Here is a 12,277-nt window from a genome sequence, read left to right on the forward strand (position 1 = left end):
CCAGCTTAAGGGTCTCACTGACATAGATGCCTGATATGCCAGGACTAGAATTAGAAAGTCCTCTCAGATACAAACCCACACTTGTTTTAAAGCAAGAGGCAAGGGACAAATTCTGCTTCTAACTGCTTCTCCGGGATTGCTGTTCCCTGAAGCCTGGTGGCACACCGCCCTTGTATTTCGGCTGGCTATTATTTATCTCTGTCACTGCCACAGGGACAAAGGGACTTTGTCCTATGAATGTCTGCATCCCCGGTTTCTAGCACAGTCCATGGCACAGAGCAGATCTCAATAAAGTTTGCAGAGTAAATGGAAATATAAATTAGAAATGATTACTTGTTGAAAGAGACACGGATGCGGTCATGTTGTGTGGATGTGTGTGCCCAAAATTGGGTGGGGATATAGGGAATATTGTAGGGATATGGGGTGCATAAAGTGAGACATTCTTTTTTAAAAGAAATTCAAAACAGACTTCTGGAATGTCATATTCTAAGTTTTCTGGCCGTGTGAAAACAATTCCCCTGTGCATGGCCCCACCCAGCCTCACGTGGCCGCCTCCTTCTCCCCCCATGCAGGGAGGGCTCTCCAGTATATATAAACCTCTGTGAAGCCATGGCATGAGCCAGCAGGGCCACCCATCCAGACACCTCACAGAGTAGGAGAGCTTTTCCGGGGAAGCTTTGCCCAGGCTCTGCACTGAGGGCTTCCGTGCACATCACTGCAGCTGCAGGCCTAACATGCCCACTGCCCAGCTGCTACTTCTGGCCTGTCTCTTATGGGGTTTAGAGGCCAGGACAGCCCAGCTCCGGAAGGCCAATGACCGGAGCGGCCGATGCCAGTATATTTTCAGTGTGGCCAGCCCCAATGAGTCCAGCTGCCCCGAGCAGGGCCAGGCCATGTCAGCCATCCAGGACCTGCAGAGAGACCTGGAGTCCACCAAAGCCCGGCTCAGCTCCCTGGAGGCCCTCCTCCACCAGCTAACCTTGGGCCAGGCTGCTGGGCCCTCAGAGAGCCAGGAGGGGCTGCACAGAGAGCTGGGCACCCTGAGAAGGGAGCGAGAACAGCTGGAAACCCAAGCCAGGGAGCTGGAGGTGGCCTACAGCAACCTCCTCCGCGACAAGTCAGCTCTGGAAGAAGACAAGAGGCGACTGGGGGAAGAAAATGAGGATCTGGCCCAGAGGCTGGAACATAGCAGCCAGGAGGTAGCAAGGCTGAGAAGAGGCCAGTGTCCCCAGGCCCACAGCTCCTCTCAGGACGTGCCAGCAGGCTCCAGGGAAGGTAAGAATGTGGGGTAAAGGAGCCCCTGAGTCCAGAAGGTGACATGGCTCATAGAGGCCTATTACAGGCGGCCCCAGCTTGCCTCTCCTGCCCTCTCCTTTCTCCCAGGGACTGTACATCCAGCACCAGGCAGATGAATTAAGGAGGGCCAAGCAATCAGTCTCACATATTACTAGTCATTATCTCCTGAGAGTTCTGTTTGGGTTAGTGGTTCTGAGTTCTCGTGCCTCCCCTGGCAGCTTTCCCAGTCATGGCAAAGTGAGAAATATAAGAACAGGTGAGACATACATGTATATGATGAGTAGAACATCATCAACCATCCTCTTTGGAAAACTATCCTTTTCTGAATCTTTGCTTGAAGATAGTGATTCCTACCTTTTGTTGTTAAAATGAACAATAGATTTATGAAATGCCGGGATCCCTGGGTCGCTCAGCGATTTGGCGCCTGCCTTTGGCCCAGGGCGCGATCCTGGAGTCACGGAATCAAGTCCCGCGTCGGGCTCCCTGCATGGAGCCTGCTTCTCCCTCCGCCTGTGTCTCTGCCTCTCTCTCTCTCTCTCTCATAAATAAATAAATAAATAAATAAATAAATAAATAAATAAATAAATCTTAAAATAAGATTTATGAAATGCCAATAGATATTTATGAAATGAAAAGAGATTTATGAAATCATGATAGACGGTAGGGTTTTATTTTTTTTTTTTTTTAATGTCCTTTCTTGGAAAAATAAAGAAGTGGCAACCCTTGTCAGGTTCCTCAATATGTTGTTTTGGAAGTTTTCCTACTCCTTGCCCAATCCGAGAACCTCGGTTTTCAAGTCACCAGGTAACTCCTTGAGGCGGCTCTGAGATGCTCTTCTCTTCATCCTGGTCCCCGCTTGAAGGTGAGGCAGTGAGTGCACATTGTGACAGGGAGCACATTCTCCTCATTATTTGAGGGGATGGTATATGTGTCACTTTTGTGAAGCTGTACTCCCAAGTATTCCCTGTCTAATAATTAGTATTCCAGGCAGGAGGAAACAAATGAACAAATCCAGTTGCGGGACACTTAGTCCAGACTCTTCAGAGATGTCAGTCTCAAGAAAGAAAGACAAGGGGGTGTGGCTTGTTCTAGATTATATGAGGCTAAAGACATGTGGTGGTCAATGGAGTCCCTGGCTTTGGATTGGCTTCTCCATCTAGGGGAAAAAAAGTCACAGGGATAGGTTTGGAATCATTGGGGAAATTTGAATATAGACTGCGTAGTAGGTCCTGTTCTTGATTAATGCTCAGTTTCTTGGGTGAGAGATGGTATCGTGGTTATGAAGCATATCCTTTTCTAAGGCAACACATACTCAAGTTCTAGGGGTTAAGATGTCAGAATTTACTTTCAAATGGTTAAGATGATAAACGTATCAAAAATGGCAGAAACAAAGGAAAAATAAACGTGACAAAATATTAATAATTGGTAAATCTCAATGAGCAGCACATGGGGGCTTATTGTATGATTCTTTCAACTTTTCAAAAGGTTCAGAAATCTCCAAAATGAAATGATTGTTTTCTAAAAGAGCTTTCTAGGGGCACCTGGGTGTTTCAATTGGTTAAGTGTCCAGCTCTTGACCTTAGCACAGGTCTTGATCTCAGGGCCATGAGTTCAAGCACCAGGTTGGGCTCCATGCTGGGCGTAGACCCTATTTTTTTAAAAGGAGGGAGGGACTTTCTACCTGAGAGGCAAGGTCTATATGTAAATGAGACTGAAAAACCCAAGAGTCCATATCTAGGTGTGACCTTGGGCAAGTCACTTAACCTCTGAACCTTGGTTTCTTATCCATTACATGGTAATGAACATTCCTACTGTGAATGATTTTTGTGAGGTTCAAATACCATAACTCTTGGGTGTAAAGGATTTTTTAAAATCCTGTGTTGCTATAGTTGGAAGAGACTCAATTCTAAATTTTATAACAAAGAAAAATAAGGTCCGAAGACACTGAGGGTCCCGGGTTGCACAACAATCAGTGGTAGTATGAAGACTTGTCAAACCTGAGTCTTTGATAAAAGAATCAGTATTAATAGAAACATCATGAAACATTACTTATTTCAGGCTGCTAAATAATGGAGTCCTATTCTCAACAAAAACTCGTGTGTGTGTGAAAACAGAGGCAACGTTTTGGTTTTTTATTGTCCTGTGGTCATTTAACAAGACTTAGGGAATTTATTAGATGTGTTCTCTAATTTTACATTTCTTTTTGTTCTTTCCAGCTGCTCTACTTTTGAAATAAGGACAACAGCTCGTTAGACTGAACTCCAAGCTTGGAAGGTCTTTTTAGTAGTGGGATTTTTTTCATGGGCAGGAAATTCCATTAGCACAAGACTGTAGAGCTGCAAAAGCAGCCTGCAGAGTGTCTGATCCACTGGCTTGTTTCATGCAGATGTGGAAACTGAGGCCCAGAGTTTGTCTGTGGCCACCTACCCAGCTAGTGGCAGAGCCACAACAGAATTCTAATCAGTTCCTCCCACCTGAGGTCCAGTAGCTCTTCAGGACCTTGAGATGACCTCTAGTTTATAGAACCTGAAGACAAAAGACAGGAAGTTTACATTTATTTATTTTTTTTAAGATTTTATTATAAGTAATCTCTACATCCAACACGGGGCTTGAATTCACAACCCTGAGATCACAAGTCTCATACTCCACTAACTGAGCTGGCTGGGCACTCCAGGAAGAGTCCATGTAAGCATTAAGGAAAGAAATGTTTGGAACAAAAGATGGGCTTCAGGGTCCTAGGTCTAAGGGTAAAGGGCTTCCTGGGTGGCTGGAATGAAAGTGTGGGTGTGCTTCAGGTAGGGGAGGCAAGAGCTGTGGGCCAAGCGGGGAGGCAGGGCTCGGCGAGGCTGCGTGAGCCTAGCCCAGGGAAGCCACAGAAGGTGGACTTCTCACTCTGCATGTCATTCAAACTGTTACCACCGTTGTCTTTATCATGTAATTGTTACATAGAAAAAGGCCTCCTTAGAATCATGGAAATCACTCGTGTGTGTGTGTGTACATGTGAGAGAATTGACATCGTATATATATATAATTTTGTAGTAATAGTTTGGTAGCAAAATGTCTGGCAACCTATTCAATAAGTCCAAAGTAGAACAATACAGAATACCAGATGGTATATCAGAGTTGGTTATTAGTGTTACAGAAGAAGCCCCCTTTCCCCTTATTTCCCTCTACTTCAGATTGATCCTCCCAGAGAACAGAGCCTGGGACGGCGGCTCATGTGCAGTGGTTTGTATGGGCCATGATCCCATGGAGAAGTCAGACAGGGGAGAGTGAGTCAGGGAAGGAAAGGAAGACAAGGGCATTCTCCAGTGGGCCCCCATGGTGGGTGGTGGAGCCTCGACCCCACCCGACCCTTCTGGGGAGCTGTGTAGAATGAAGCAGAGGAAGGGAGCATTCATTTTTGGATCTGATCTTCTGCTGGCCAAAGACTATATCCCACTTCCATGATGCACAGATATGGGCACCAGGCTGGCTCTTGCAGAGAGTCAGAGAAGCCGGAGCAGGGCAGATGAGGCAGTGTCCTGGCAGGTAATGTTGGCACAAGGTAGGCTGCTGCAGAAATGATTGGGAAAAGGTGGGCAGGATACGAAGGAAGAGCACCAGAGGTGCTCCATGCAAGTGCTGCAGATAATAATCCCTTGTAGGGTTATGATGCAGATTAGAATTAACAGGGAGAAGCATCTAGTACAGAGCCTGCACAGAGTGGCCATGCATTGCATCGATCGCAACTATGAAGGGCTTCGCTTCCTCGAGCTGCGCTGTTTTAGCGTGTCACCGAATGATTAAAACATCCACATGTTCATAACACTTTTGTAACACACATTGATCCTAGAGACAGTACGTGTTGGAGCAACATCCAGGATGGCTAGCTAATCTTCACTTTCCTGGGAAGCTTCTAGGTTAAGCTCCCTAGAATGAGTCTGCAAAGCAGAGGTAAGGGACATAAGGCGGAGCATGCCGAAAATTTCCAAAATTTTGTAAGAGGCATGAACTTTTCAACCACAGAGCGACTGAATTTTAACAGAAACAAATAAAAGCCCTAAAATTTTTTGGCTATTAGATACAGTACAGTCCTTAATAGTTTCATATCCTCTTTTTTGTTTTCTCCCCACATTCGGGATGAAATAGGAGTGATTTTTAAACATTCCAGAGAAATTTTAATTCTGACACACGTTTATTAAGGACTTTTCATTTGTAGTTTGAGCTGAGAATACTGAGGCTCAGAGAGGTTGAGTAAGTTGGCCAGGGTCGCACAGCTGGTATGCGGCAGGCCCACAGTAGGAAGCTGTGACCTGGCGCGGGGCCAGGCTCCTTCACACAACTGCTTCCCGGCGTTTGGGCTGCGCATCCTCTCCCACAGGCTTCTGGCCTCAGGCCAGACAGCTCTGCTCTGGGAGCTGCCCGCTGCCAGGTGCTCCTGGCTGACGCAAGCGGGAAGCGGCCAGCGGGCTCGCCATCCACCCGGCCGCCTGCCAACGGAGAAGGGCCGAGCGGCAGCGTGAAAGCCATTCCCTGACATTATGCTTCACTGTGGTTCTTGTTTACTCCCAAGAGAGCACATCAGGTGTGGTTCCAACGACCGATCGTTATTAAATCTTGTAAGGCCTAAGTTCTGTATCAAAAACATAAAGAATTTAAGTGGGATGAAAGGCAACTATGAGATGTAAGTACATCCCACAGGGCTCCTGAGGGCGGGGGGGGGTGGGGGGGGGGAGAGGGGGTTCCAGAGGAAGGACAGCCCGGCCAGGGGTGCAGGCCTCACTGCGGAAGGTAAGGTCTAGCCCAGGGGAGAGGGGAGAAGCTGGCGGGTTTGTGCAGGCTGGAGGCGGAGGTGGGGGCCCCGCCGGGCCTCGCAGAGCGGGCGCCGGCGTGCAGGGACTCAGGGTCCTGTGTGACAGGGCTGCGGCTGCAAGGTCCCCGAGGAGCTGGGGCAGCGCTCCAGAGGACCCCCTGGCACGCGCACCGCCCGCGGTCCCGGGGCTGCAGCCGCGGCCTGCCCCCACAGCGTGCCTCCGGCGCCCTCTCCTGACAAGGCTGGACATCGCGCCCACTTTCAAGGAGAAATCCTCGTCTTCCAGAGAGCATCTAGGGAAGTGCTCCTTTTGGCACCAAGGGGCAATTCATTTATAACTGGCAAACCTCCCCGCCACAGGTAGAAAGGTTCACAACTGCCATGACCTTGGCAGACGTGGGCTCAAGTCCTAGTCCACCACAAGCAGCTGTGTGACCTTGGGCAAGTTACTTAACCTCTCTGAGCCTCAGTTTCCTCTTCTGCAAAACGAAGGTGCTATCATCCACGTCAGGACTGTTATGTGGAACAGAGGGAATGGGCACAGGACCTGGCTCATAGGAGGCGCTTGGTAAGTGGTGGCAATAACTAAATTAGCTGCAGACTGCAGTCCTGAAGAAAGTTGTGAAGGTGTCAGATCACATAAATAATTTCTATGAAACTGCTTTGAAACGTGGGACGAGGGCAGCCCGGGTGGCTCAGCGGTTTAGCGGCACCTTCAGCCCAGGGCCCAATCCTGGAGTCCGGGGATCGAGTCCCACGTCAGGCTCCCTGCATGGAGCCTGCTTCTCCTTCTGCCTGTGTCTCTGCTTCTCTCTGTGTGTCTCACATGAATAAATAAAATCTTAAAAAAAAAAAAAAAGAAAGAAATGTGGGACCAGCTATAAATACCTGTACATCATCTCTTTTCACAAAGGGTCTGTTTTCAATATTTCGGTATTTTAGCTATCTTCATAGAAGTCACCCTGGAAAATGCCTGTTTGGGTTTGTTTTCTCTACTTTCTTTATCCCCTCTGTGCCTGAAGTGGGAATTTTTCTCAATTTTCTTCTCATCGATCAGTAGGTGTATTCACTTACTTTTCTCAGTATATATCTATTTCTCAGTAAGTCACTAAGCTACATGATCATCTTAGCCACATTCACAGAATAAAACAATGGGCATCAGATGCACAAAGGAAGGAGCTGGCACAGGGGGTATCCCTTGTATAGTAACTGTGGGTCACGGAGCTAAAGGGTGGGAACTGGACGGGGGAGCAAGGGAACTCTCTGGAAGTTTTGCACAGATGCCACTGCAGTATTTATCACCTTACACTACCTGAAACTAGCTCCAGTATTCTGAGAATTCATTGAGACAATTAAAGCAGTTTGAATTATTCTGAGGAATAGTCTGTGACAGTCTGAAGAAAGGTACCAGGGAAAAGAAACAGCTCACCTCAGGGAGTTTGCCAGTTATTCACATTAGCCAATCCTAAGCCCACATGCCCGGCCTCACCTGTTCCTTCCTACAGGAAAAGCAATGATGGCTCTTGCAGTGTTTCCACTCCCTCCTGAGTGACCCTGGGGCTGTCCCATATGGCCCCTATGGTGTGGGTGTCCTTGCCCCTTGGGAGCAGTGAGTATAATAAACTGCCTTCCCATTAGCAATCAACTCATCTGTTGGTTTCACCATACCTGAGTCATAAACCTCATAAACATTTTAAAACACCAAAGCCTGCTCCTCGTGGCTCTTGCTTTTTTTGTTGTATTCAAGGACTCCTGTATAAGCCTAATCCTAGATCAAAGTAGCGAAATGTGACACAGTGTGGCAACTTCATGTCTAACCAGTGTCCTCCCCACCCCTTCCATTCAACATGGGCAACCCCCACCCTGCCCGCAAATTCCTGTAGGAATCCTGGACACTTTGTCCTTGTCCAAGAATGACCTCAGAAAGGAATCTGATAGGTCAACTGAGGATGTAAAGCTGAATATGTTACCTCTCACAGGAATGATGGCATTATGACAGGGAAAAGAACCTATGTCAGGCACAGAATTGTTGATTGTTGAATTTCAGGTATCCCAGAAGATGCGAGGATCTTCTCAATATCCCTGAATCACACCTCACCTGTTCGTAAATTAGGGAATTATTTGAATTGTGTACAAGTTTACTTTATTTGGAATACCCTATTCTGTGCAAGGCACATCGCTATGCAATTTACTATTTGCGAGCTTTTTTTTTTTAAGATTGTATTTATTTATTTGAGAGGGAGAGAGAGCGTGAGAGAGAGCATGAGCTGGGAGAAGGGGGAGAGGGACGAGGAGGAGCAGACTCCCCGCTGAGCAGGGAGCCAAACTCAGGATTTGATCTCATGACCCTGGGATCATGACCTGAGCCAAAGGCAGACACTTAACTGACTGAGCCACCCAGGTGCCCTGGGAGCTTGGTGTTATGGACATTTTTCAGACATTCACAAAAGCATCAAGGACAACACGAACCCTGTTGTACCATCACGCAGTTCCAACAGTTGTCTGCTGAGGCCAATTTTGTTTTACTTCCACCCCCGACACTACATATTTATTATTTTTAAATCTTTTTAAAAGTTTTATTTATTTAAGTAATCTCTACACCCAACATGGAGCTTTGAACCCATGGCCCCAAGATCAGGAGTCACATGCTCCTCTGACTGAAGCAGCCAGGCGCCCCTACATAGTTATTATCTTAAAACGAATCCCAAACACCGTCATATCTTTGAAAGCCTATTAAATACCATCCTCAGCATAGTCATTCGGCTGTTTTTCCTCATGGTACAAGTTTGTCTCTTTCTTTTAATACAGTTTCGAAATGGAACGTGGAGACCGTGAACTTCCAGGAACTAAAGTCAGAGTTAACTGAGGTTCCTGCCTCCCGAATCCTGAAGGAGAGTCCATCTGGCCATCCCAGGAACGAGGAGGGAGACTCTGGTATAAAGCTAAATGTCCTCCCTTTTGCACATACATGGTCTGTATCTGTGCCTGGTTGTGTTCAGAGTTGGTCCGCCCACTTTGGGGGGAAGGCGGACCACAGGTCAGCCTGGCAAGAGGCAGGGGAGGGGAAGGGATGAGCCCTTCTCTGCTCCCTTTCCAGGGCATGCTGGCAGGGAGTCCGCCTTTCCTAGCACAGCCCTGTGTCTCACCACCCACTCAGGGATCGTGGGCTCAGCTGGGCTGCCCTCGGGGAAGAGGAGAGATGGGTTTATTTCACCCACTGGATTGCCATATAGAGTTAGTTACATTTTTTTGTAGATCCTTCATATCTTTCTTGATCTTAGGGCCAGATGACACCATGCACCATCTCAGCACATAGTATATACTCAGAAAAGGTATCTTCTGTGAACTTTGGGTACTGAGGGAAAGTACAATCACCCCTCTCCAAAGTGTTCCCTGAAAGCCTGACTTTAAGGCTGACTGTGGTTTTCAGAAACTGTGACAATCTGTGTTATTGACAATTATTCCCAGCAAAAGAGCAATGCATGGCTGTGGGGACGTTCTGAAGTATTTAAAATGCAATTCCCTGAGACATGAGGAGCAAAGACTTCCCAGCTTCTGAGAGTAAATTGAAAAAAGCACAGAGATCTGTTATGTTTGCTTCCGCTAAATCTAAGTTTTCAATCATCTTTACATTTTAAAAATTATGTTCAGGTTTTACTGTATTAAAATGATGCCTGAACTATGTGGTCCATTGGTTTGGACTTGAAGAACTTTGTTTTATTGAGTTTCTTATAATGACTTGATTTTTGTTTCATTTTTATTAAGAATATTTATTAGGGACGCCTGGGTGGCTCAGTGGTTAAGCATATGCCTTTGTCTCCGGGCGTGATCCCGGGGTCCTGGGATGGAGTCCCACATCAGGCTCCCTGCAGGGAGCCTGCTTCTCCCTCTGCCTGTGTCTCTGCCTCTCTGTGTGTCTCTCATGAATAAATAAATTAAATATTTTTTTAAAAAAAGATTATTTATTAGAGAGAGCATGAGCACACGTGCGCACAAGTTGGGGGTGGGGGAGAGGGAGAGGGAGAAGCAGACTCCCCACTGAGCAGGGAGCCCCACGACAGATCATAACCTGAGCCGAAGGCAGACGCTTAACTGACTGAACCACCTGGGTGCTCCTGTTTCATTTTTTAAAATGAGGTAAATCAGATATGGAAGTTATAAAGAGTAGTATAACGAACTCGTGAGTTCCTGCCAGGCTTCAATCAAATATTAGAAATACGGTTTGAAGCCCTCTGTGTAGCCTTCATCTATACACCTGATACCGAGAAGAAGTTCAATTCATATGACACGTTGATCACATAATACTTACTGGGCATTTACTCTCTACCCAGTACCTAACACGTGTAGTCACATTTAACATTTACAACATCCCTACTACCCAAAACACTATCCCCTTTCACAAATAATGAAAGGGGCCAAGGTTGAGGGACCTGCAAGTCACCCCTCCAGCCAGCGGGCGGCAGAGCCCGGATTTAAACCTGGACGCTCTGTGTCTGGGCTTCTGGCTCTTAGTGGCTCTGCCACATGGCCACGTGGCGGGAAGGTGGTGGCAAAGTGTTTGGGGGTGATGTCTGTCTTTAATTCTCCAGGATGCGGAGAACTGGTTTGGGTAGGAGAGCCGCTCACCCTGAGGACAGCTGAAACAATCACGGGCAAGTACGGGGTGTGGATGAGAGACCCGAGGCCCACCTACCCGCACACCCGGGAGACCACGTGGAGAATCGACACGGTGGGCACGGACATCCGGCAGGTGTTCGAGTACGAGCTCGCCAGCCAGTTCCTGCAGGGCTACCCCTCCAAGGTGCACGTGCTGCCCAGGCCGCTGGAAAGCACGGGCGCCGTGGTGTACCGGGGCAGCCTCTACTTCCAGGGGGCTGGGTCCGGCACGGTGGTCCGCTATGAGCTGACCGCTGAGACGGTGAAGGCCGAGAGGGAGATTCCCGGGGCCGGCTACCACGGACAGTTCCCGTATTCGTGGGGCGGCTACACGGACATCGACCTGGCTGTGGACGAGACAGGCCTCTGGGTCATCTACAGCACCCAGGAGGCCAAAGGTGCCATTGTCCTCTCCAAACTGAACCCGGAGAGTCTGGAGCTTGAACAGACCTGGGAGACTAACATCCGGAAGCAGTCCGTGGCCAATGCCTTCGTCATCTGCGGCCACCTGTACACCATCAGCAGCTACTCCTCCCCGGATGCCACCGTCAACTTCGCCTATGACACAGGCACGGGGCGCAGCAGGGTCCTGAGCATCCCCTTCAAGAACCGCTACAAGTACAGCAGCATGATTGACTACAACCCCCTGGAGAAGAAGCTCTTCGCCTGGGACAACTTCAACATGGTCACCTATGACATCAGGCTCTCCAAGATGTGAAGAGCCCCACATGTCAGGAAAGGCAACAGGAGCTGGTGGTGAGGGCTCCTGAGGGCAGAGCCAGCCGGCCTGTGCCCGTGCAGCTTTCCTCGGCTTTTTAGGCTTTCATTATTAATCCAGAAGAATGTGCGTGGTCACCGGGTCTGACCGTGTGGAAACAGCAGTTGGGATTTAGACAGTGTCACAAGCAATGGTCTTTTCTTTGGTCAGCTTTTAAAGGGCGGTTTAATGAAAAAACAGTGCAAGTTTCGTGGTGATTTGGGGCAGAAGCTGTCATGCGTAGTAGTCTCTTCATGGAAACCACAAAGCTTTTGATAAAAGGCCCTTACTGGCTAAAGGGGGCGTATTTGGAGGAGAGTTGGGGCAGAACAGCTTACTCCACATGGCACCCAGGGTCGTCCCCTGCCTGTGCCTGGTTACCACAAGCCATAATTAGAGGAGGGGGAGCAGCTCTTGTGGCCAGCACTGAACACCTGCATAGTGGGCTTCTAAGGCTTCACGTAGCATCCAGTGGGGCATCACATACCCTTTGCCCTGTGAAATAAAGCAAGCTTACCTACTATCCTCCTCGACCTTTGTGAAATACTTTGCTCAGAAGAAGAGTACTGATTCTGACCATCAGGTCATCTCTTCGGGTTGGGAGCTGTGATTGCAGAGCGTTACTGGTGTGTGTGTGGGGGGGGGTGGGAATGGGGGGGGCTGAGAGTCTGCACCTGGTTTGGAGGTGCTGCCCAGGAGGACACCAGGCCCGCCGTGGAATCCAGCCCTCCCCTGGTGTTCCTGGTCCTTCCCAAACCATCTTCTCTTTCCTC

General features: G+C 48.4%; 1 protein-coding gene across 1 annotated transcript; it reads left to right on the top strand.

The window, feature by feature from the left end:
* The first annotated feature begins 624 nt into the window (after window positions 1-624).
* Window positions 625-12,027, top strand: MYOC (myocilin). Its single transcript, XM_055324061.1, has 3 exons — window positions 625-1,275; window positions 8,900-9,025; window positions 10,681-12,027. The coding sequence occupies exons 1-3, from the start codon at window positions 735-737 to the stop codon at window positions 11,463-11,465; spliced, it is 1,452 nt and encodes a 483-aa protein (XP_055180036.1). The 5' UTR covers window positions 625-734; the 3' UTR covers window positions 11,466-12,027.
* Window positions 12,028-12,277: the final 250 nt, after the last annotated feature.

This window comes from Nyctereutes procyonoides, unplaced genomic scaffold, assembly GCF_905146905.1.
Source record: "Nyctereutes procyonoides isolate TBG_1078 unplaced genomic scaffold, NYPRO_anot_genome, whole genome shotgun sequence".
NCBI classification, from domain to species: Eukaryota; Metazoa; Chordata; class Mammalia; order Carnivora; family Canidae; genus Nyctereutes; species Nyctereutes procyonoides.

Excerpts from the sequence above, each read along its gene's own strand:
- MYOC (XM_055324061.1), top strand. The coding sequence starts at position 735 with ATGCCCACTGCCCAGCTGCTACTTCTGGCCTGTCTCTTATGGGGTTTA. Across the intron at positions 1,276-8,899 it reads GCCAGCAGGCTCCAGGGAAG|TTTCGAAATGGAACGTGGAG; the intron begins GTAAGAATGTGG and ends CTTTTAATACAG. Across the intron at positions 9,026-10,680 it reads GAACGAGGAGGGAGACTCTG|GATGCGGAGAACTGGTTTGG; the intron begins GTATAAAGCTAA and ends TTAATTCTCCAG.